Raw genomic sequence first — 23,259 nt, forward strand, 5'->3', positions numbered from 1 at the left:
TAGAGAGAAGAGTGTGTAGGTTGTCTCTCACCACAACTCCCCTACGAATTCAACGCTTCTATGATTATTAAAACCAGTTGTGTTCTTAAATCTCTGCAAGGAGCATGGATTACCACAAGTAATGTAAATTAATAATGTAAATTCATTTACATGTGTTTTATAGTTTCCAACATCTACAACCAAGGTTTCTCCCAAAGAGGAAGAGAGGAAAGATGAATCTCCTGCTTCGTGGAGGTTAGGTCTTAGAAAAACTGGTAGTTACGGTGCGCTTGCAGAGATTACTGCTTCCAAAGAAGCTCAGAAAGAAAAAGACTCTGCAGGTGTTATGCGTTCTGCTTCAAGTCCTAGACTTTCCTCTTCATTGGACAACAAAGAAAAGGTAATCGTTTTCAGTGTGAAACAACATTTTGAGGAACTGATTTACCTTACTTATAGAGAAGTTTATGATGTATTGTAGAAGTAAGACTGTACTACATATCTATTCTTTACCAAAATTCCGCAAAGTTAAATTATGCAGCTTCTGTGTAGTCTCTTTAAAGGTGTAGTATGCACCTTCATTGTCTGGTGACCTGGTACATAGGTCTGGGGTTTTTCCCTTTTGGGGACTTGCAAAGCTAGTAGTAGTTTTTACAGTTAAGGACGGTCAGAGTTTTGATCATTTCGGCATCACTTGGAGAGTGATGTTCAAAGAATCTTGTAAAAAAGGAATTTCTCTTTGTATTCCATAGTCACTTTTTATTTACAAAAATTTAGTTCTGTAATTAAACATGAATACACTGAACCAAATGAAGGACTAATTTGGAACAGGTAACTGAGCAGCATAGAACTTGTGGTTCTGTTTCAAATACAAATATTTAAATGTTTTCAGGCTTAAGAATAATACTATACTATACTATCTAAAAATACTAAAAGAGTTGCTTTTAGTAATCAGTGTTGGAATTGTACTGCAGCAAAGGAGAAAAAAGAGAAATCAAGTCATTTGCATCACTAGAACGAAAACATAAACAGTTTCCTTTTCCTATTGTAGTCCTTGTGATATTTAACTAAAGCTTAAAACTCTTTAGTATAATTGAGTTACAACAAATACAGCTGAAGTTGTCATAATGATGATTTTCCAGCCAATAGCAGTAAAATCAATAATAGTTACATGTAATAAAAAAATACATGTCTTTCAGGAGAAAGATGGAAAAGGAACCCGACTTGCATATGTTGCACCTACAATACCAAGACGACTGGCCAGTACCTCTGACATTGATGAAAAAGAAAACAGGTGACTCTGAAGTTATAATTTCTGTTAAATATAAAATTAGTTGAATTAGAGTGGCTGACAAACTTAGAGATTTTAAGACAATGCTAATTTATAGCTCTATAGATTATGCTAATCTGTAGGGTAATCCAATTCCTGAAGGTTTTGATCTTGTAAATTATGATGACACTATTAAAATCCAAATTATTATATGACAAGAGCAGAACTGGGCAATAAGTGTTGTCTTCTTGGGGGAGAAAATAAATAAAATCCAATATACGAAGTTGTAAACTTTAATCTACTCAAGGGTGCTAAAAGCATTTTACTGCTTTGTCTTGAGCCACGGAGTGCTTCTACTGGGCTCCATTATTACTTCTGATAATAATAAAGTGCTGTGTTTCTCTACTGCCTTTGCTTAAAACCATATCATGCAGCAGCAATGATTTACAAAAATCATAGTTAAGTTACAAAAGCAATTCTTCTATTTTTCTTGTTTACGTGTTGACCTTTCATCATCTTTTGGAGATTTTTTACTTTCTCTGCTGATATTTCTTCTGTAGCTTTCAGTATAAAAGAAACAAAAAGTTTAGGTGCATAGGCTTGTTACCTGTTAGGATAGGGGTACTTTCGTGGCATATTTACGTTGTCAGAACCTTCCCATTTTTCACTTCTCTCATTTATTGAGGTTCTACTCAGACATTTTCTTGAGTTAATACAGAATGCATAGTACAAAACTTAGAAGTCTCCCTAATGTTTTGGTTTTGTTGGATCGTATCTAGATAGCTGAATGTTGGATGACCTGAACTGAAACTCCTCTCATTGCTCAAAATGTGCTGTTATAATCATTGCCTGTAAGACTGATAAATCTCCTTATGTCTGAAGAGGAGCTTGTTTGTTGCTACTCTTGAGAATGGTTCACTTCAGTGCAAACACAAGATAAATACTGACTTTTCTTATGCTTGCAGAATACTGTTGCCTAAGTTTTGTCTCTGGGTGACAAATTCTGTTTCAAAACAGGAATATTCCAGCTCTTGTGCTCCCCTAAAGTTCAGCTTAGTTTGTTAGCATTTCTCATGTTACTTGGCCAGATTTTTTTAATCTGTATTTCTGTAACAGGGCAGCTTGGAGTTTCTGTTTGTGCTTATCTTTTTCTGGAGTGCTATATTGTGTGAAGCTGAGTTTGTCAGTTTTGATTTATTTATAAGAGAGATTATTATTATTTCAATTTTTAATCATTTGAGATCTTCTCAAAAACTCTTGTTCTCCAAAAGTGTCTTAACTAGATGGTACGTCAAGTTTGGGATAAATATTTCATTGCAATTTTATTTCTTAGAGACTGTTATTGCTTATAACAAAGGGATTAAATTTTGCTTCAGTGTTGAGGTTTATTTGTGTCCTTGACATGCCAGGCTTAACCATCACAGCTTATTCACAGACACAGTTCCCAAAGTGGGGAATATTTTTCCTCATATGCATTGGGTGAGCTGGGGTCATCAGTCTTGCTAGTCCCAGTGCTGACCAAACAACGAAGCTGAGAACTTTCTGTATTCCTTGGTGTACCAGAGATGAAGACTGCTTTTAGGCCAGCCTATTGAGGCACCAGTACTTTGCCTAGTGTATGATGTGGCAGACAACCCAGCTTACTGAAAGCCATAAGAGATTTTTGACATTTAGTCTGACCTTCTTTACATGTAGAATGTAACCATCTGTCCTACAGGTACCTTAATAAATTATTAAGATTTCTGCCTTTGTCCCAGATCTTTGTGCTTGTTGCTTAGCTTAATGCTGGGTTCTTGTTGCCTTTCTGAACACCTGCTTGTTTAGCTTCTCGTTGATGTAGTGTAATCCAGCTAACATCCTACTGTGAGTAATGGAAAAGACTTCAAGATGAATCCCAGCTGGGCTTTTAGATGTAACAAATCTCAGACATCCAGCCTCAGTTGAGTAGCCAATGCTACAACAAAAGTGCTGAAGTCTGTAGTGTCTTGGCAGTGTGAAACCTTCAGTAATTATGAAAAATTTGTCATGCATCGGGACCTTTCTGTGGTAGATGGTATCTCAGAATTTGTGTTTCTCTTTGGTGGTAAGAAATAACACTGCATTGGCCAGTGTTGGATAATTTTCTAAAGTTGTTTCTCACCACAGGAGTGCTAGCATAAATTTTTTTGCAAAAAGAGGTACATTCTGAAGGCCAAAGGTATCTGAACTTAAAATGTACCTTTACAAAATTTTGTTTTATTTTCCCTCGCACACCTGGTTGCCTTTTATGTATACTTTTGTGAAAGACTTTTTTTTTCTTCCTTCTATCTGTACTTTACTTCAAATCTTGAGCTGACATTTTTATTAGAAATTTAGGTTTTTGCATCTTGGTATCAGTTGTCAGGGTAGTTTTTCTAAGTAGATTTTTGCAAGGTTATTTCTTGCTGCTATAAACTGCAACAACAGGCTGGAAATTCCTTATGACTAAAGTAATGTCAGCTAGTGATATGTGGCAGGCCACTCAGGAATGGCTACTGCAGGCCTGTTTATACTAGTCTACAGTATCATGAGTTCTAAAGGCTAGTCAGCTTTTGAAATTCTTCTTATAACATCCAAGAATGAAAAATCACATTAAATCAATTTCTCAAAAAACCGAGTAGTTTTCCCTTTATTGCACTGGATAATCTCAGGAGCAAATAGGAAAAACTCTTGTTCCTTTTTTGAGAAAAACAAAGCCAGCAGTGGTCACAGATAAAAGTTGATGATTGATTTCACGTTGATTAAAACCCCTTTAGCAGTTTTCTTTTGATGCTACTTTTCTATTATATTTCTAACAGTGTTAGTATGAATGTAGTATTTTTCCAGTATTAAGCTAATCATTGAAAATGATTGTCCGTAAGGGTCATTTTATTCCTGTTCTGTGCAGTTATGTTTATTTTAAGTGTGTTATCCAGGGTTTTAATCTTTAATTTGAAACTCCTTTTCAGCTTACATCAAGAACAACCTTTAATATGAGTTAAACTAAACTAAAATCTTTTTTACAGGGACTTGTCTGCTAGCTCAATACGTGGTGGCAGTTCCTATACCAGGAGAAAATGGGAGGAGGATGTCAAGAAAAACAGTTTGAATGAAGGTCCTACATCATTAAACACAAGTTATCAAAGAAGGTGTGGGATTTTCTCTTATCTTTTTTTAATCAAAATAAACTTACAAATTAAAAGAAACAAATTAAGTACTGAATCACTTTGTAAGGACAGTTGAATGGTGACATGCTGAAATGTTCATAATAATTGCAAAGTATGTACTTATGCTGATGCAATGCTCATGCTGATTTTAAAGCTACTCCATTTTTACTGGCTTGGAGTGTTGCAGCAGCTGCTATATAATTAAAATTATATGCTTTCTTTTTCCTGTCGTTTATTTCAGTTTGAGGTTCATTTGACTCCTTCCGGATTAGTTCAGTAGCCAAAGATAACTGTTTTAAGTGTTGGAATAGAAATAATTCTGCTTGGTATCTGAAAAGAAAAGGGGAAAAATATTGTCTCCGTTGAATTTTGGGTTTTGCATGACAATATCAGAGGCCTTGAGCTGCTCTCCGTAATGGTAGATTATGGCCATACCTACATTGAGTATCAGCATCATAGAATGCATATGTAAAACTAACTTGAATGCAGAGTAAATGATGATTAATGTGAAAATAATTTTCAGGTGTGCGTGGTTACTATCTTGCAGGATTTTCTCAGAATGATATCCTGCAATTATATACATAATTTACTTTACTCCATTATGTAGTTTCAATGTAGTTATTTGAGTAAAGTTCTTCACTGGAATCAGTGGAGCAACAAATATCTAAAATGAATAGATCAAAATAAAAGATTCGGGTAGCTAAGCTGTGTATTGATATGTGCTGCTGATATACATGATGATGGGTACTTAACCTGTTTTGTAGTCTTGACCTTGGTGTTGTCAGTGGCATGTAGTCAGGCTGTTTCATACAGCGTAATACATCTTACATCTTTGTTAACCTCCTTCCTTAAAAAGAAAACTCAATTTTCCTAACTTTAGGTTTAGGAAAGATGTTGCACAGATTTCCTGTTCTGGATTGAAAAATATCAGCAGTTGATATGTTAGAATAATCTTTGCATATTAGTTTTTATCACTGTTTACAATCCAGTCTTCAAAGAAAATGTATTAATCACTTTTAAATTGCATGTGGTGCTTTAATGGTGCATTTCCTTAGTCATTCTTGTACAGTTATTTTTTCTTTGTCATTATAGAATTGATAGTAATAGAAAAAAATGATCAATTGGAGAATGACAAAGCAGCATTTTTTCTTAAATCTTTTGCAGTTAGTAATATGATGCTCTGTCTGTCCTAACTCAGGATTCTGAGGTTTAGTCATGGGCAAACATCCTGACTTGGTAATGCCAAATTTATTCAGCCAGAACCAATGGATAAAAATGTGGAAACCACTGGATCTTCTTTACAACTTGAAGAGCAAGGGAAAAGCCTGAGTGGGAGGTTAATCTTTCTGGGAATGATTAAAGGGTTTTTTTTAAAAAAGCAGTACATTTAATTGGTTGAAAATTGTAAGAGGAGTGATATTGATGACATTTTCTTTTCTGACAAGCTGTGGAGTAAAATTCTGCATTTTATGAGGTATTCAGTGTGGGTGAAACAGCAGTTTAAAAATGGGACTTTGGGGGCCCTGTATGAATACTTCAGTAGATGCGATCAAGACAGTCATACATAAACCAGTGAGATTTCATTCTTTATCTCCTTTTCTTGTGGAGAAATGGTCAGGACTAAGGGACACTTCTGCTGCCCTCTGAAGTCATAAATTAAAAGTCCTAGTCAAGGAAATAGTGAAGAAAATGCTTCTTTTGCCCCAGAATTTTCTGAGACTCAACTGAGACACAGAATACATGGGCGGGAATTTAATGGATCATTCACAGCTTTGTGTTATTTTAATGAGCAAAGATAAGTAATACAAATGCATCCATTGCACATGTCTCTCCTTCAGTGGCTCCTTTGGTAGAAGACAAGATGATTTGATTAGTTCTAATGTTCCAAGTACTGCATCAACAGTTACCTCTTCTGCTGGTCTTCAGAAAACACTGCCTGCCAGCGCAAACACTACTACAAAGAGTACAACGGGTTCTACTTCAGCAGGTGTACAAAGCAGGTAATGGCACCAGCACATTTCTTTTTTTCTTTTTGTCAGGTCTACTGTGTGCTTATGTATGTGCATGCGTTCTTGTTTAGTAGATCCTGGGGCTCTGGATTTTTTCACTTTCCTGTTAAATTTGTTTTGATTTTATACAATTTGGCTTGAAAATTGTGAATGGCTTTCCACTCTAAAGTGACAGCCGTGTTGGTATAAAAGAATAAATCCAATGTTAGAAGGGTGTGAAGAATAAAAATTCGATTATTGTGAACTGCTCAATTCTTAATTTTTTCAATTTAATAGCTCAAGTTGAGCTTTCATAGTAGAGACATTTCTCAGTTTGCTTTTTAAAAAAAATCCATCCCTCAATTTACATGTTACTAGTTGTTTAGTAAAGTGCTTTCATTGTTTAGCTGTTTCCTTTTCTCTTTTTTTTGTGTTGCTGCTTGTTATGCTGTAGTACCTCAAATCGTTTGTGGGCTGAGGATAGTACTGAGAAAGAAAAGGACAATGTTCCTACAGCAGTGACCGTTCCTGTTGCACCATCAGTTGTAAATGCTACAGCCACTACCACAGCCATGACTACAGCTACTTCTGGCACTGTGTCCTCAACATCAGAGGTCAGGGAGAGACGGAGGTGTGTAAAGGTCCTAAGAGTAATGTTGCTCTTATACAAAAGTTATATTTTTTTCTTATTTAAAGGAATGTGTTGGTTACCACAAATTCAGATAGTACAGTATGTAAAGCAGTGTTGTTTGCTTGCTGTGTGTTGAAACGACTAGCAACGTGCCTCAGTTTATCTGAGAGCTTAGTACCATTCAAGAATGGTAGAGACCATTCATGAAATTTAAACCTTGATATTGTGTATTTTTGACTGGCCTTGGGTTCTCATTTCATATGTGATATGTTCACATTTCTATTTCTGTTAATAGATTAAATGACTCCTCTTTAAAATACCCATAATGGAACTATGTAAAAACACTGAATTAAAAATAAGAAAATCAATAATTAATTACTTATTACCAGTACATTGCTGCTGATTGAGCTACTGTGCCACTGGCAGTATGCTGATAAGTTACTACGTAGCATTTTTTTGGTCCTTTTGTGTGCCTGGCACTACTAAGGAAAGAGTATTGAACCCAACACATTCTGTTTATTTCATTGCATCACTTAGGGTCTCTTCTACTTGAAACAGAATATACAGTTGTAAATGCAATGGTTTAAGAGCTATTCAGTATGAAGAATGACTAAGAAGCTGATGTAAATCTTATTTTAAGAATATGGTGTTTTTTCTGTTACAGTTACGTGGAGGGTGAATTAAGATTCATGCATATTTATGTTTCCGTAAAGAGTTGTTACCTGCTATTTATGGAAGCAAAAATAAGATTTCACAAGGTTGTTAATATCTGTTAGCTTTCCCTGGGTTGTTCTTCTTCTGGATATTTATAAATGTTTACCCTTTAACACTTCCGCTGAAATGCAAGTTTGGATTTCTGCGTTGTTCCTGCAGTAGTTTTGAAACTGCATCTCCTGTATCAGTGCCAGATGTGTGTATCTCTGTATGTTCACGGAGGTAATGAAGCTGTTCGTTCTTACAGAAGAAACCTGCGTTCTTTCGATTCACTTAAGGCAGCAACAACATTTAAAGATTCCTCATAGCTTTAAGCCTATTTAGGATAGTCTGTTTTCCATAGTCTTCCTTTCATACGCAAAACTGAGATGAAAGAACTTCTGTGAAATGGGGATTATTTTTTTAATTCCCCACCATGATTCAGGAGGTGCCCACACGTGCTTACAATCCATTTCAGTAACAACCGTAGTCGGAACCTGCATTTTCCATAGCGAAATTTGACTGAACCTGACAAATCAAAAGCAAAACCTACAAAATGCATCTTTTTTTCAAAAGTAGTTCCAATTTTTAAATGCAAATGTTATTTCAGTCTCATATGAGCTAGAAAAGCAAGGAAATTTAGAATTAAGGCTTTTGCTGTCTTGTTTGCTCTCACTAGTGTGTGTATACTAATGCGCATATACTACATACATTTTAGATACCTGCAATTGGCCTGAAATTCCTTGGTTTTGTCTGGCCCTGGGCCGATTGTATAATATACTGTTGCAGATGCATTCTTGATGGCATATTAAAATATCCATTAAATCTTAGAAATTGGCAAAACTGGAATAATTACTGCGTGCATGTGAGAAGCTAGTGCTTTCAGTATCAGCACATGCATATCTATCTGTATATATACAGATACGTATATATATGTGCGTGTATCTATGTATGTTTATATTCACATGAAAAACTTGTCTGTATGTGAAATATATGCTAAATATTTTCTTAAGAAATGAAGTTGGTTAATACATATTTATGGACTGAAAGTGTGCATTTAGAAAGTATGTTTGAAATAGTATTTCAAAGAATATTTGAAAAGTAAAGACATTCTAAGCTACTTTTAGTAATGAAGCATGTAATGGTGCATCCTTTTGGAATAGCTGAAGAAGCTATATTCTTTATCTAATGTTTAGGATTGGTTTAGAGAAACAGGGAAGAGAATGACAAACTTTAAATCTTTGTATCATGAATAATACTGCATAGGTAACCTGTGTGGCGTGCACAGGGGATGCTAGGGAAGGGCACTTTCTACTCTGACAGCAGCTGTAGTGTGTGCCTGGCAAGTTGAGCGTTTTCATTTTCCCTCAGTGAGGCTTAAAGTATTTCAGATTTATTGGAGGGTAGGTGTATGTACACCAGTTACTAAAGAGCAAGTTATATGGACTAATTTGTAGCAATTTTCAAGCCCTAAAGATTACACCTGCTCTGCAATCAGTACCTCCTAGGTAGGTAATATTTCAGGTCATGTTAGCTAAAGCAGCTAACAGGCACCCATTTCCTAATAAAGATAGGGCCTAGGGTTCCAGGAAAATGGAAAGTCTATCAAAAATGCTGTTTGCAAGAGAACAGGGTAGGGAAATCAAATTAATATAGTGGGAGATTTTTAAGATGTGTCGTAAGATACGAGATGTTTCTACATTTGCAAGTATAGCAGCTAATTATAAATATTTTCCTGCTTGGGGATAATTCGTTTAATAGAGATAGAACATGGGCAGTAATCCATAAGTCTGTGTAAATGAAGTTTATTTTTAAAACTGAGAGTTGGTTTAGAACTGTTTTTGGTATGTGCTAAGGCTAACAAATAGATAATCAAGTGACCAAAGAACTGCTCTTTCCATAGGTAAATGATTTAAGCGTTAATAGGTGATGGCTTTTAAAACATAACCACTAGCCAATTATTGAATCATTAGCCAGTTATTCGTAACTAATGACATTTAAAAACATAGACAGTCAGAAAATATTACAGAATCTGACTCTACTGTTTTTAATGTAGCTAATTTTAGGATATAAAGAAGCTCAGAGAGGTTTTGTGTTTTAAGCAACCTTTTCGCAACCTTCTGATTTTGCTTTTTCAAAATTTTCTAATTTTTAGCTAATCTAAGGGTTTTTTTAAAATGTTAAATTATAACGGCATTCTCAGAATGTTCTGTAATAGAAAATCAATAAATACATTCCAAACTTTTAAATTCTTTAATGATGGTTTTACATATGTACATATATATACATGTTGCATACTTACAAAATATATACATTTATGTATGTATATGTATCTCTCTTTTTTTGTTTTTTTTTACCCAAGTTACCTGGATTGGAGAATTTCTTTAAAGAGTTCAGACCTTGTATGTCTACTCTAGTAGCCTTTTGGTTTTGATTTCAATTACCTGATTATTCTACAGGATTTTTGTGGGTTTCATAAGGATTTATTTTTAAGTACAGTTTTTTCAAAGGGAGTTGGATTACTCAAAGCATGGATGATTCATGTGAAAATACGGTAACCACCTCCCCATGGATTTTTAATCTCTGGTACAATAGATGGTATAATCAGCTTTTCTGCATTAGCAGTACATTTAGCTTTTTTCTAAAAGCCTACAAGTTATGTTAAAAGTTGATACACACACACACACACACACAAATTTTATGTATAAATGTGTAACTGGCTGAATCTCTGAGGTCTTCTACCCCTATGTTATAGACTAGTGCAATACCAAAAAAAGCTTAATTTATATTTAGAGAAAATGGTAAAAAGAAATCTAAATTAAGTAGGAAGACACTGTGTATTTTAATTGAGTTCTAAAGCCGCTATCTTGATGAACAGTTCATTATGATACGGATGAAATGTCTACAATGTAATCAGTCTTATACAGTTAAAGATTTTCTTCTAACTTCTTTGGTTTTCAGTCATACTGTGCTGTGGGATTTTTTTTTTCTGGCCATTTAATATATTTGTACAAAAATTATCGTTTGCCAATTTTGTTTGTAATTAACTCTTTAGATCATACCTCACTCCAGTACGGGATGAAGAGTCAGAGTCCCAAAGAAAAGCTAGATCCAGGCAAGCAAGACAGTCTAGAAGATCTACGCAGGTATAGTTTTATTAAAACTTCTACATTTATGGAAGCATACCCATGTAGCTTTCTGAGTACAGTGAAGTTTTAATTTCCCAGTAAAGCTCCAAATAAACTGATGGGTCTTCCTGGTATAAAACAACTTGCACCTGATGAAATAAAGCTTCTTTTTTTTTTTTTTCCCTTTCTTCCCTGAAAGCTTTAGGACCCTTCATTGTGTACTGAAAGTTGCTTTTTCTAATCACTGAAGAGTGACTTAATACAAATTTGAAAGCACAGACTCATCCACTGAAAGGAAATTTTTGATTGCATTATGGTAAAATGGCTTACTCAAGTAATTGTATCTGATGTTATGTAGATGTTTAAATCTAAGACTTTGAATTCTTCAAGAACTAACAGCTATACGCTTCTGGCTGAAGACTTAATACTTGAGAAATAGGCATAGCGTACTATATTTACTTCCATTTCTATGTCTTTTTCTGTGCATGGACTATTGAAGATAATGTGATTGGGCTGACCAACATTTAGCTAATAAGATCCATGACATAGAAAAAAATACATGCAACCTAGTTTCTGTGGGCACGGAAGAGTGCTAAGGAAGAGTTTTTTGTTACTTGCTAATAATCTAGAATCTAACTGCATGTCTCCTTTCAGCGTTTCTCTCTCTTAGTTTGCATACCGATATATTTGGTGGTTCTTCCCAATTTCTGTCAGAACTACCTCATACTGAATTGCAACCAGTGCAGTCCTAACCTAGGGAAGGATGTGACAGTACCAAAATAGATTATCTCTAAATGGTACTTGAACGCTCTTTGGGCAGTGGAGCAATTTCCAACCACTATCCTCTGGAGTGCGTCTACCCATCTCTTCCCGTGTCTGCTGACAAACTGAGAATAATCAGCAAATAGTTCCTTGATAAAACAGCACAAAGAAATAAGGCCAAGTCTATATCTACATTGTTTACTGATGTTACTTTCAAATCTTTGCAGTTTTAAACCCCTCAAATATTTCTGGTTACCTTTCCTATTGAGAGATCCACACTGCTTGATACAACTTTATCTTACTGGAGTTCTTTTTTACCTCTTGGTACTAATTCAGAGCCCTGAGAGGTGGTCAAACTACAGGCCAATTGTTGTTGAATCTTTACAGTGAAGAAGCTACCAGGAATTACTGTATTAAAACATTATCAACACAAAAGCAATTAAATAACTGATAAGCTGCAAAGTTGGCTTTGAAGAATTGGTTACAAAATGTTTTGAGCAGTATCTCAGTAAGATACATCAGCTGAAAAGTGCAGTAGAGAAAAGCTGTCTTCGAAAAATTGTTTGCTTTCTGAGCTTATTTCAAAACTAGTTTTTGGTGTCAGAATAACAAGGAAATAAGAAATGAGTTGCAACTTTCTCTGGTGCTGTCAATGCCATTTTTTATGTGGTGTTGACCTGAAAATCCAGTTGCAGTGAGTGAATTGTTAAAGTATCAACATTTCTGAAACTTTGATAAGTATTGTATTTTTAGGGTTCCTTCAAAAATATTAAGTATGCTTACGATGATATTGGAAAGATCTTGTGGGTTCTTAAATTATTTCTATATGATTTTCTACATGATCTGTATACACTAGTTCAACTAAAAATTGTGTTGCTGGAGAATCTATGGTAGATCACGTTACAGCAAACACTTGCCACTAATCAGAGAGGGATGTTTGGTTCCAAGATTTGAGAGAAAAGCTTATAGGTAGACTATCTAGGTAAAATTTATTTCTTAATAGATAGAATTAATTTTCTTAAGCTGAATTTTGTCTTTAAAATATGTATTTACATAATATGATCATCTACATTAATATGAGTAATATATGAAACATTGTTTTCTGGCTGCTGTTTTCACAGGGTGTAACGCTGACAGATCTTCAAGAAGCTGAAAAAACTATAGGAAGAAGTCGTCCCACGCGAACCAGAGAACAGGAAAATGAAGAAAAAGAAAAAGAAGAGAAAGAAAAGCAAGACAAAGAAAAACAAGAAGAAAAGAAAGAATCTGAAACTAAAGATGATGATTATAGACAAAGATATTCCCGAACTGTTGAAGAGGTATTTTCATGATGGGTCTCTTTAGGTAGATAAATTATACAAATCTTAACTCCAACTATATTATTTTAATTTTGGTACTACTCTAAGAATTATTTATATATTTAAATGTTTTAATATCCAGTGGTTTATATGTGTTTAATCTCGGTAAATTAATTTTGACATTTTTCTGCTGAATAGCCGTATCATCGCTATAGACCAACTTCAACTTCAACTTCTTCATCATCCACCTCTTCACTCTCCACCTCCACTAGCTCTCTTTCAACTTCAAGTCAACTAAACAGACCAAACAGCCTTATAGGTATAACTTCTGCCTATTCTCGGAGTGGAACAAAGGAAAGTGAGAGAGGTAGGAGTACTGTTTGTGAAGGGGTTTTTGTTTGTTTGTTTTAGTTGACAAAGGGCAGCTTATGTTTCTAAAGGTAGTTCAAAATGGGGTGCGATACGTAAGACCACTGGGGACGTATCTTACTCCCATCTTCTGTAAGATATTCCAAAACTTGCATATAGAGAGGAAAAAAGGTTTTCTGTACTTGGTGTTTTGCAGCTGTTTAGCATGTGAATCTGTGTGTTCCATCGGTGGGTCATAGAAGCATCAAATATGCTGCCATTAGTATCCACATAATGCTTTCATTTCTCCTTTAACACAGCAAGTGTAATCAAATACTACAGGTATTGAGGAGGAATTTTACTTGATGAAATAATTGTTAAATTAGTGGGGTTTTGTTTCAGTCCTTCCACCCTGAAGGATTGGAAGGATGCTTTAATGCTTTAAGGACCTCTCAGGGTTTCATGAGCAGCTAAAAACAAAGGGGAGGGGATATTTCCAGTGGTAGTTCAGAACATTTAATGGAACCGTACTTCTAGATACTTAACTCGTTTATGTAATCTTAAGCTGAGGATCAGATGCGTGATTCAGAGGTCAGAAAAAAGCTTTTCTCTGATGTCACAGAGTTTTTGCCCTCATTTCAACTGTGAATCACCTGCTATAATTCTCAGAGGTGTTGTGCCTGATTAGTAGCCTGTCAAAGGAGGAGACTGTTGACATACCGTGTGATCTCCTGCTCTCTGTCGGAGGCATGCCACAGCTGACTTGGGAGAAATACTTTAATTCAAGTTACTGATCAGTAACTTGAATAGAATTACTGATTGAAATTGATAATTTTGTTATACAGAGGATCAGATTAAATGATCCATTGATCAAACCTTCATGAACTGTATAGCAGTATTGCCATATTCCCTAGATTGGTATTTTCTGAGGAAGTTAATGGGGCTAAGCTTCAGGGATATGCTTTCTCATTTTTTTCCCTCTGTCCTAACATGAACTGAAATTTAGATTAAGTTCTTCAGTAATGCATGCAGGTTTTTTTTCAAATTATGACTTTAGGAGGAAAAATACATTACCATCTGAAAGCCCAGAGGTAAAATCATAATTTATTTAATTAGGAAAGGTGTATGTTCACCATGAATATTTGTATTTTGTTCTTTTCTGTTTAATTCTTGCTTCACACTAAAATGTTTATTTACCTCTGAAGACTAGTGAGGGTAAAGTTATTAGTGATGCTTGTATCTGAACTCAAATCTGTGGTTTCATTCTTTAATAAAAGAACTTCAGACTGAATAGACTGCATGATAATAGGTAAATAACTTTGGTTTGGGCAAGTTTTTTGTTTTGGTTTTTTTTTTTTTTTTGTACAGATTAGTTGTAAACACATAGGGGAACAAACAGAGTCCTGAGGTATTATGTCGGTTTTGAACTGCAATTGCATTTCTTTTAAAGAAAAAGGAAGTCCATAATACAGTATTAATCTAATCTAGGAGATTCCACTTTATTCTTCCTTAGAGCAAAAATGGAGAGGACTGTGATGAAAAGGGGGACTCTAAGGAGGACTTAACAGACTTATAAAGGTTTTGGTTTTTTTAATGTCAAATTCTTGATGTAAGCAAAAAAAACCTTGTTTGATGAAGAATTATCTTCTCTTATTTTGTACTTTTATACCTCTACTGACACAGATGTTTGAATTATTATGTGACAGTTTTGAAAATTGAATTTTAAGTCCAATTTGTAGTGTACTACTGTTACGTTGTAACGTTTTGTTTAGGTGGCTGAGATGGAATTAGTATTTTGCAGTTGCTGTTCAAGAATTGGAACAATATTTACAGTATTTTAGAGCTATATTCTGAGGAATGTATATTACAGCAAACCCTGTATGTGGCAAGAAGCTCTTTAGTGAATTTATTTCAGGTAAAAAAAGTAATTGTAAGCATTTTAAAGACTGACAGTTATTTCAGAAAATTTTCAGAAAATTAGATTGTGTCATACTTAAATGAATAAGCAAGTTGTTATTAACAGAAGGGGGCAAAAAAGAGGAAGAAAAGGAAGAAGATAAGTCACAGCCTAAGTCTATAAGGGAAAGGCGGCGACCAAGAGAAAAACGACGATCTACAGGAGTTTCTTTTTGGACTCAAGATGTAAGTGAACGACTGCTACTGCTGATCTATAGCCTTAGCATGTAGCAATATGGGATGTGTATAGTGTATTCTTAAAATAGAGAATAGTTTAGAGTAATACAGTATATAACTAACTGTTCTGGAAAAACTGATGCTTGTTCAAGATGCGTATTCTCTGTTTTGAAGCTTTCAGGAGCAAAATCAAAATGAAGTCTAAGTTATGTTGATAATGCTAAAAAGAATTCTAGAATACTGTAATAACCATAACTTAATAGGAATTAATCATAATCTAAGGAAAAAAATACTAATTGAACAATTCTTTTCTACTGCATGCATACCAAAGCTATAAGAATGAGACTCATTATCTGCCACTTTACAAGTAGCCATGTACTTACAACTGAAAGAACTGCTGTCAGATTAGAAGGGTTATAGTTGATGTTTCAGCCGATTCCCTTTCCCTTTTCTTTGTCATGGGATCAATATGTAATTTTGTAAAAGCAAGATTTTCATGTGCCAAATGCAAAGTTCTGTTTCCTCTCCTTCTGGTACTGAAAACATGTACTTGTTTGAGAATTTTCATCATATATCCTATATATTCTCTATACATTTTAGTTAGGTATAATTCTACTGCTCTTAGCTTTCATATTAAAAATCTAGAGTGCCTTAAAATCTCAGTAAGCTTTCAACAGTTTAATTATTTTTCCTCTCCCACCTCTTTCACCAGAGTGATGAAAATGAACAGGAACACCAGTCCGATTCAGAAGAAGGAACAAATAAGAAAGAAACTCAGGTAATTTAAAAAAGATAATTGTCTTATTAACTTTCTCACAGATACATTTTGATCATAAAATTTCTGTTGCAGTTGGATTCAGTTAAAAGAGTATATATGGTAGAGTTCTTACAAATGCTTTCTGATTCATAATTTGTGGCTATGGTTCAGTGCCATTTCCTTTGCAGGCTTTAATAACAATTTTTAACATATTAACAATGGCTAAAACTGATGTTTTTCTCTTCCATTCTGATTATGTAGAATTAGCATCCAGAAAATGTAAGTGAAATTTCTGACACATAGGTCAGGGACACGTTGCAGCAAATTCCTGGAGGGAGCTTTCAGTTTCTACATTGCAAAAATCTTTGTTCCATCTGCTCTGTTATTTTCAGATAAGTGATGTCCAGTGACTTATGCACACTAATTAGAACATTTTAAAATTAAACCCAGTTCTGTCAATAATGTAATTAACAAATAATATGAGAAGTTAATATAAGGAAGCATAGAAAGTTGAAGAGCACAATGTGCCTCATTTCTCCACTGAAGAAAATGGATTTCTGAGCATCCTAATTCAGTATTATTAGTCTTGTTAAAACGTCAGTGGAAAACAGTGTAATAGGCTTGATTTGATGGAAAACTCCTTATAAACTGAATGGTGTGCGACAATGGGATGAAGACGGGTTAAAAGGGAAGTAGTAACTTAAGCTGTACTATAAAATGGTGTAGCAGAATGTATTTATTTTGACCTAAACCCTGGAGTAACACACTACAGAAACAGGTTCATTACTGAGGATTGAAACTCAAGTGATGTTTCTCTCCTTTTTGTAAAAGCTTCCATTACACATTCTTTAAATACTTTACTAAAGAGATTAATTCTGTGCCATTTTGTTTTGCTGTATTTTTTATTTCTGTGTCACGTTAACATAAATGCATAGCCCTGTTTCCTTTCCTCCCACTGTATCGTTAACAGTGTTATTTTTATTTTTTAAATACCTAAAGAAGTTGCACTTCCCTTTTTGCTAAATCTACTTTCACTTTGACACTAATCTTGCATGCTTTATTGTAGAAATTCATCATTATTTGCTCATAAATCCTTTTCAGTTCTAGGAAGAGAAAAGGAAAGAGATTAATAAACTAGAATTACAATGAAAGACATTCAGAAAATAGTTATGCTTTTTCAATTCTGCTGTTTATGTGATGTACTGCTATTCAGAAGACAGAAACTTTGGAAATACTGAAATTCTCTGTTACTCCCTTATGTGGTGCTGCTGCTGGTTTTTTTGCTTGGTGAAACTACAAGCGAGAGGTAGAAGATGATAACTATAACCTTCCAGAGGCTTTGGTGGTAACTCAAGAATTTAAACTGGAGAGAGGAGGTCAAGAACAAGCCTTGCACATGGATGCATGCTACAAAGAAAATCAAAGGACCTTAGGCAAAATAATTTCTAGCCTGAAATATTTGAAGACCCAGAAAAAATATGTTCTTATTCATCTCAGATGAATAATTAAATGGACTGGAATTTTATTTTAGCCAGATATCAGATATGTGACTGTGAAAGGTGAAAACTAGCAATATTAGGATAATAAATGTCATTAGGTCTTCTACTTCTGTGGGAATAAACATGAGAAACTGGCATTAATAGTGTCGATTAAATGCTGTACTCAAATTTTGTTTCTCAGTTTCACTGCTGTGGCAGTTTTACAGAAACACTCATTTATAACAGTACAGAAAATTCCACCTGACTTTGATATTTTATTTCCGTTACCAGTAACTATCCCAACCTCACTGAAATGTGATGTGCCTCTCTAGGAGCTTAGTGTACATTTTCAAATACAGTTTCTTTTAGGGGCACCCTTATGGTCTGTATAGACTGGTGGCATAGGGTTAGAAGTAAGTATTATTTCAGGTTGTGTAGATAAGGATACGTATGTTTTAATTTTTCGTTACTGCTTGTGTGCTGCCAGTGTAACTGTGGCTGCTCAGTTCTGCGGCTGAACGAAGAACATCCATCCGGAGTGATTTGGATGCACGGGGATATCTGGGTTGGCATCATTTCTTCTCAAGCGTTACGCAAAGTTTGTAGACTTACACCTTTTCACAGTTTTTTTGGTCAAATGTCGAAAATTGTGGCTGAGCTGAACTGACAGAAATTGAGGGGGGAAATAAAGAAAGAAAACAGCTAAGGCGGTGCTAAAAAAACCCCAAACCCGCACGTGTTTTGTGAAAAGTGAGAGGAACAAGAAGAGGCATGTGCTTGAGAAATGTGCGGGTGTGGAGGCTGGACGGTGCTTGAGCGGCAAGAGCAGGGCGTCGCGGCTCCCGGGGACGGACACCGCTGGTGCACGCTTTTCCGGAGATCGCGGAGTCCTTGTCCGGCTTCTCAGGATCCCAGCCTCAGCCAGGAGAATGGGAATGGGCTGCGCCTGTGCTTTCCTGCCTCTAGTAATTAGTGCTCTCTTACCTCACCAGTTCGTTTGTTGTACCCCTGTGTAGCTGGAAGATTTTGTTTCTAAGATGGTCTGCGTGTGACTTAATAACCTGCCTTGCCGTTCGGGAAGCTGTAGTGCAGCAGGGGAATGGAGATCTGGGAGGTTTTCACATTCCCACGGCACCATGGGGAGTCCACTAGAAGCAAAGAAAAACAGCCTTTAGAAAGCGTATTTGTTAAGAAATAATGTAGGAATGGTTTACTTCCTTGTGGTGGCTGTCCTAGATTGTAGGTAAAGGTTAAAAGGACCAGCTTAGCATTTTTCTGTATACGGCATTCCTTCAAGGTAAAAAGAGAAAACCTAAAGTCTTTATGGACAAAACTTCCTCTGTTTTATTGAGGTGAGAAGGAAGCAGTGGAAAAGGGATTTTTGTAGGTCGTTGATTACATGGTGGAATTCTGTAATCTCACACTGATCTTACTTAAGTATACGATAATGTAAGATAAGACTAATACTTGAACGGAAGTTAATCTTCTTGTGGCCAGTAGCTTAAAAACTATCCATGTATAGGTGTGTGCCACCTAACTGTGACATTTTCTACAAAATCTCTTAAGTTCTTAGCGTTATTCATGCTCTTGACAGAAAGTAACAATGTTTTAGTAGGAGTGGTTAGGCTACAGCACGTACTTTTGATATCCTATGCGTAATAAATGCACTTCAAGGCGTCAAAGGGGAAATTGAGTGTATTGTGGAGAATGTGGCTCTTTTCCTCTATGCACGTTGAAAAAATACGGTTTCCTTCTAAAAAAGGAAACCAAACCACACCACCCCCTAAAAAACCCACCTAAGGGGAAGGCTTCAGCCACTGCTAGGTGAATAACGTTGGAGGATGTCCAGGTGCTGATGCATCAGTAGAGTTTCCTGACTGAAATTTCTTCACTCAAGATTGTTATTATAATTGGAATAAATGATGAATCTGTATTGACCGCCCAGAGGGGAAAAAGGTTTGTATGACTGATGTAATGCTTAGAGGGCACTCCCTCACTCTTAAGTCATCATTTCTAATTAAATTTCGCTTCTCAAGTAAAGTGAGTGAACTTTGTGCCTGTGGATTCACATGGAATTAATGAATGAATGAAAGTAATATAAAAAATGAAATTATGTCTTTTAAATTAAGTCTAATAAGTACTTCCTTATGTTGTTGGTATAGTAGCTTGTTTCCCATCGAGCTATGTTGAAATTATGATCTCGTGGCTTACTTTATATTATTATCTTGAGCTGAAGTCATTATTATGTTGACCTTTCAAAACGTTGCTAATGTTAGAGAAGAAGAAGAAGAAGGAATAGAGAATTGAGGGAACACAGTTCTGATGCCTTTGATAACAGGCAGGCAAATTGCAGAATGCACCGACTGCTGAAATGACTCCAATGTTTAGGACAGTCCAGACTTAGAGTGTAATGTTAATGTCCTTGTAAATCATATTTTGGCAAGTACATTCTAGCACGTATTTCTTTTCGGTTCCAGACATAACAGAATTGAAGCTTGACAATGTTCAGATAATACATGCTGTTGGATAACATGTGCATTTAACATAACTAACTGTTTAGCTATACTTATTCACAGATTGTAATATATTTTACTTAATTAAATTATTGACTTGACCTATTCTTTTTCTCTCTTTTTACCCCTTCCGACCTCAGAGTGATAGCCTTTCAAGGTATGTGCAATTTAAACAAATTAATTTAAAATTGTTACACTTTTTGTTCACATATTCTCATTTTAAGTTCTTTATGTAAAAATTGAGCTTAACCCCAGCAGTCAGCTGGGTTGAGCTTTAAAAGGCATTTAATGATATTTAACATTTGTATGAAATACGATTGTAAAGCTACAGTACTGAATGTTTTTTTCCACGTGTGGGTGGGATACTCCATTCTGGGGAATATATTGGCCTCTGTATTTGTAGTGCACTGAAGGCAGGCTGGGCATTTTGTAGAACACAGTGGATACAGTACCATTCCCTACAAATTTTTCAGTATGAAGCCAGCTTTTACAAAAAGACAAGAGGTTCTTGTTGTCCCTCTTTTAGAATACCCTACTGAAAATTTTCTAAGGAATCTCAAGAAAAGTACTAGAGCCTCTGAAAATCAGATTTCCTTAAGATTTGTTAAAAAGAAAATTCAGAAATATCAATAATTTTTTAAAAATTTCATTTGTTTTTAGACCTTTAGAATTAATTATTGGATTTTATTATGTCCCGTCTGTGCTGAAGATCTGTTAAATAGAACTACTACAGCACATGATCAGTGAAGAGTGAACAGTGAAATTATTCTAAACTTTATTAATACTGGTTGTAATATAGTGATTAATAGGATAAAGACTTTGCTGAAGATTTGTTTCATAAACTGCTTCTGTTGAAATACTAGAATTCACAGCAAATAGTTTTGAAATCTTGGTTTCTCTAATAAAACTTGGAGAATTCATCTAGACTGATATTTTAGATATTACTTTTTTAAAACCCTTCAACTAAAGTAATACATTTTTCAAAAATAGGTCTTTTTTATAAATAAAGAAGAATTAAAGTATCTAAGCTAACATAAAGTCCTTTAAGACATGTAAATATTTTCTTGAATTAAATATTTTAATTTAATATAAAAAATTCCTGCGCACACAAGGCAGGCACTTACTTGGCAAACTGAGCAATTTGAAAACATTTTCACACAGAATTTTCAAGTACTGAGGGAATGTAAAAATTAAATTTGCATCAAATTAGAAGACAGTGGCTTAACTAAAATACATGATTGCATTTGGTTCTTTTCAGCCCGGTAATGGCAAACTCACAACGTTTGATACAGTGAATGGTCTCACTTTAAACACAAAGGCAAAGAAAAATAAGAACTTTTCTTTTACAGATATGATACGGGATCCCTCAGCATGTCTTCAGGTGATCGTTATGATTCAGCGCAGGGGCGATCGGGGTCACAGAGTTACCTTGAAGATCGGAAACCATACTGCAGTAGACTAGAAAAAGAAGATAGCACTGATTTTAAGAAGGTATCTGATTCAGTAATTTTGGTGCAAAAATAGAATTTTATTACTGTTTTTCATAAATTATCTGGAAATAATCGCACTTTGCATAACAAATGCAGTTTAAAGCAACTCAGCTGAATGGAGGAGCAGAGCAACCACTGCAGTGGGGGAAAATGCACATTACAAAACAGCTTCTGGCTTTTGCACTTTTCTCTTCGAGGCAAGGAAGAAATTCAGAGGAGCCAAGATCCATTTTTTATAACCAATACTATCATACTATTTTTTTGGTTGATTGTATCATTGAAACTGCTTTATACATATGTAAAGCCTTTTATTTTATGTGTTTGCTAGCTCACATACTGTAAATTGTTTAAATCTTGCTTTAAAATAGAGGAGTGTGTCAGAAAGTTTACTGTGGTGTCTAATCTGTGAAGTCTGAAGCAAAAAAAGTGGCAAGTATTTTTGTAATATGTGTAAGGTAAGTTATGTGCTCCCTATGCAAAGTTGCTTGTTTCTAGGAATACTTGGTAACAGTTCTTTAAAGTGCTTGCTAATTCTAAACACCTTTAAAATCTATAACTGATTTTTACTTCTTAGACTATCAATGGGTATTTGTTCATTTTACATGCAGCTTAATCATGGTTTCTGAATTTTTCAGCTAACCTCACTGAATTATTACTCAGTATTTTTTAAATGAATATTTTCTCTTAGCTTTATGAACAGATTCTAGCTGAAAATGAAAAACTGAAAGCACAGTTACATGATACCAACATGGAACTTACAGATCTTAAGCTACAGTTGGAGAAGACCACTCAGGTTTGTATAAAACAAAAAAGCATGTGCTTAGCTGACAAACTAGAAGCACCCCAGGCTATGGGCTGCTCTTTACTAGGCATCGGCTTTGTTTCTTATCCAAAGATGGGAGTGAAGAAGAGTACCTCTCTGTTTCTAAAGAGAACACAGCGCAGGATTCTGGTCTTCAGCTGTGAACAAAATGCGTGAGACTGCCTCCTGCCTATTGAAGTAGTAGTGGTTCTTGCCAGCATGTATCTGGAACTTCTTTGCAGGGTAGAGATAAATGCTTTCTGCACTGTTAAGTTTATATTCAAACTGTTGGTCGGGATTGATTGATTAATTCATAAACCTGCTGGCAGATTGGTATAACCTGCCAGTTCTTCCTGGCTGGTTAGATAGCTTTATCTTAGAACTGAAGAGCAAACAGTGCATTCCAGTTACAGATAACTGTTGTCAGATAACAGTGCTGCATACAGTAATGCCAAATATGTACACAAAAGTTAAATTAGTCCTAAATTGCTGTAGAAAGAGTTTTCTATTCTTGGATCGTATTTGCCACAATTTACCTGTACTTGTGTCTTCCATGTGTACCCTGTAAGCATTAGTGATGTACATTAAAAAGATGTTTGTTTTGTAATGCTTTTAGGTACTATATTACTCCTATTTGCCAAAAGCTATGTAGTGATCAAATTACTTAGCGATGGTTACAGAGGAAGTGCGTGATAAATCCAGTTCATTCTTCTTCGTTCTTTATTTCAGTGTTACTTCCCTGAACACACTTTAAAATGCTTTTGAAGACATACTTCGGACAGAATAATAAAATGTCCAATCGAATTGTTTTTCCTCAGTTTTATGTTG

The 23,259-nt window shown here is 35.1% G+C and overlaps 1 protein-coding gene across 6 annotated transcripts in view; it reads left to right on the forward strand.

The window, feature by feature from the left end:
- PPP1R12A (protein phosphatase 1 regulatory subunit 12A) overlaps nt 1-23,259 on the forward strand; it is a 127,555-nt gene that overhangs the window by 89,823 nt on the left and 14,473 nt on the right. For 5 of the 6 annotated variants that reach the window (XM_030002621.2, XM_030002624.2, XM_041120417.1 and 2 more), the window contains 13 exons: nt 164-379; nt 1,176-1,270; nt 4,270-4,392; nt 6,249-6,410; nt 6,853-7,029; nt 10,778-10,868; nt 12,734-12,931; nt 13,109-13,277; nt 15,282-15,400; nt 16,104-16,169; nt 20,280-20,296; nt 21,489-21,630; nt 22,318-22,422. In XM_030002621.2, the coding sequence (XP_029858481.1) occupies nt 164-379; nt 1,176-1,270; nt 4,270-4,392; nt 6,249-6,410; nt 6,853-7,029; nt 10,778-10,868; nt 12,734-12,931; nt 13,109-13,277; nt 15,282-15,400; nt 16,104-16,169; nt 20,280-20,296; nt 21,489-21,630; nt 22,318-22,422 (1,680 nt within the window). The remainder of the gene's footprint in view (nt 1-163; nt 380-1,175; nt 1,271-4,269; nt 4,393-6,248; nt 6,411-6,852; nt 7,030-10,777; nt 10,869-12,733; nt 12,932-13,108; nt 13,278-15,281; nt 15,401-16,103; nt 16,170-20,279; nt 20,297-21,488; nt 21,631-22,317; nt 22,423-23,259) is intronic. The other variant, XM_030002623.2, reaches the window with a different exon arrangement.

This window comes from Aquila chrysaetos, chromosome 26 (assembly GCF_900496995.4).
Source record: "Aquila chrysaetos chrysaetos chromosome 26, bAquChr1.4, whole genome shotgun sequence".
Classification (NCBI taxonomy): Eukaryota; Metazoa; Chordata; class Aves; order Accipitriformes; family Accipitridae; genus Aquila; species Aquila chrysaetos.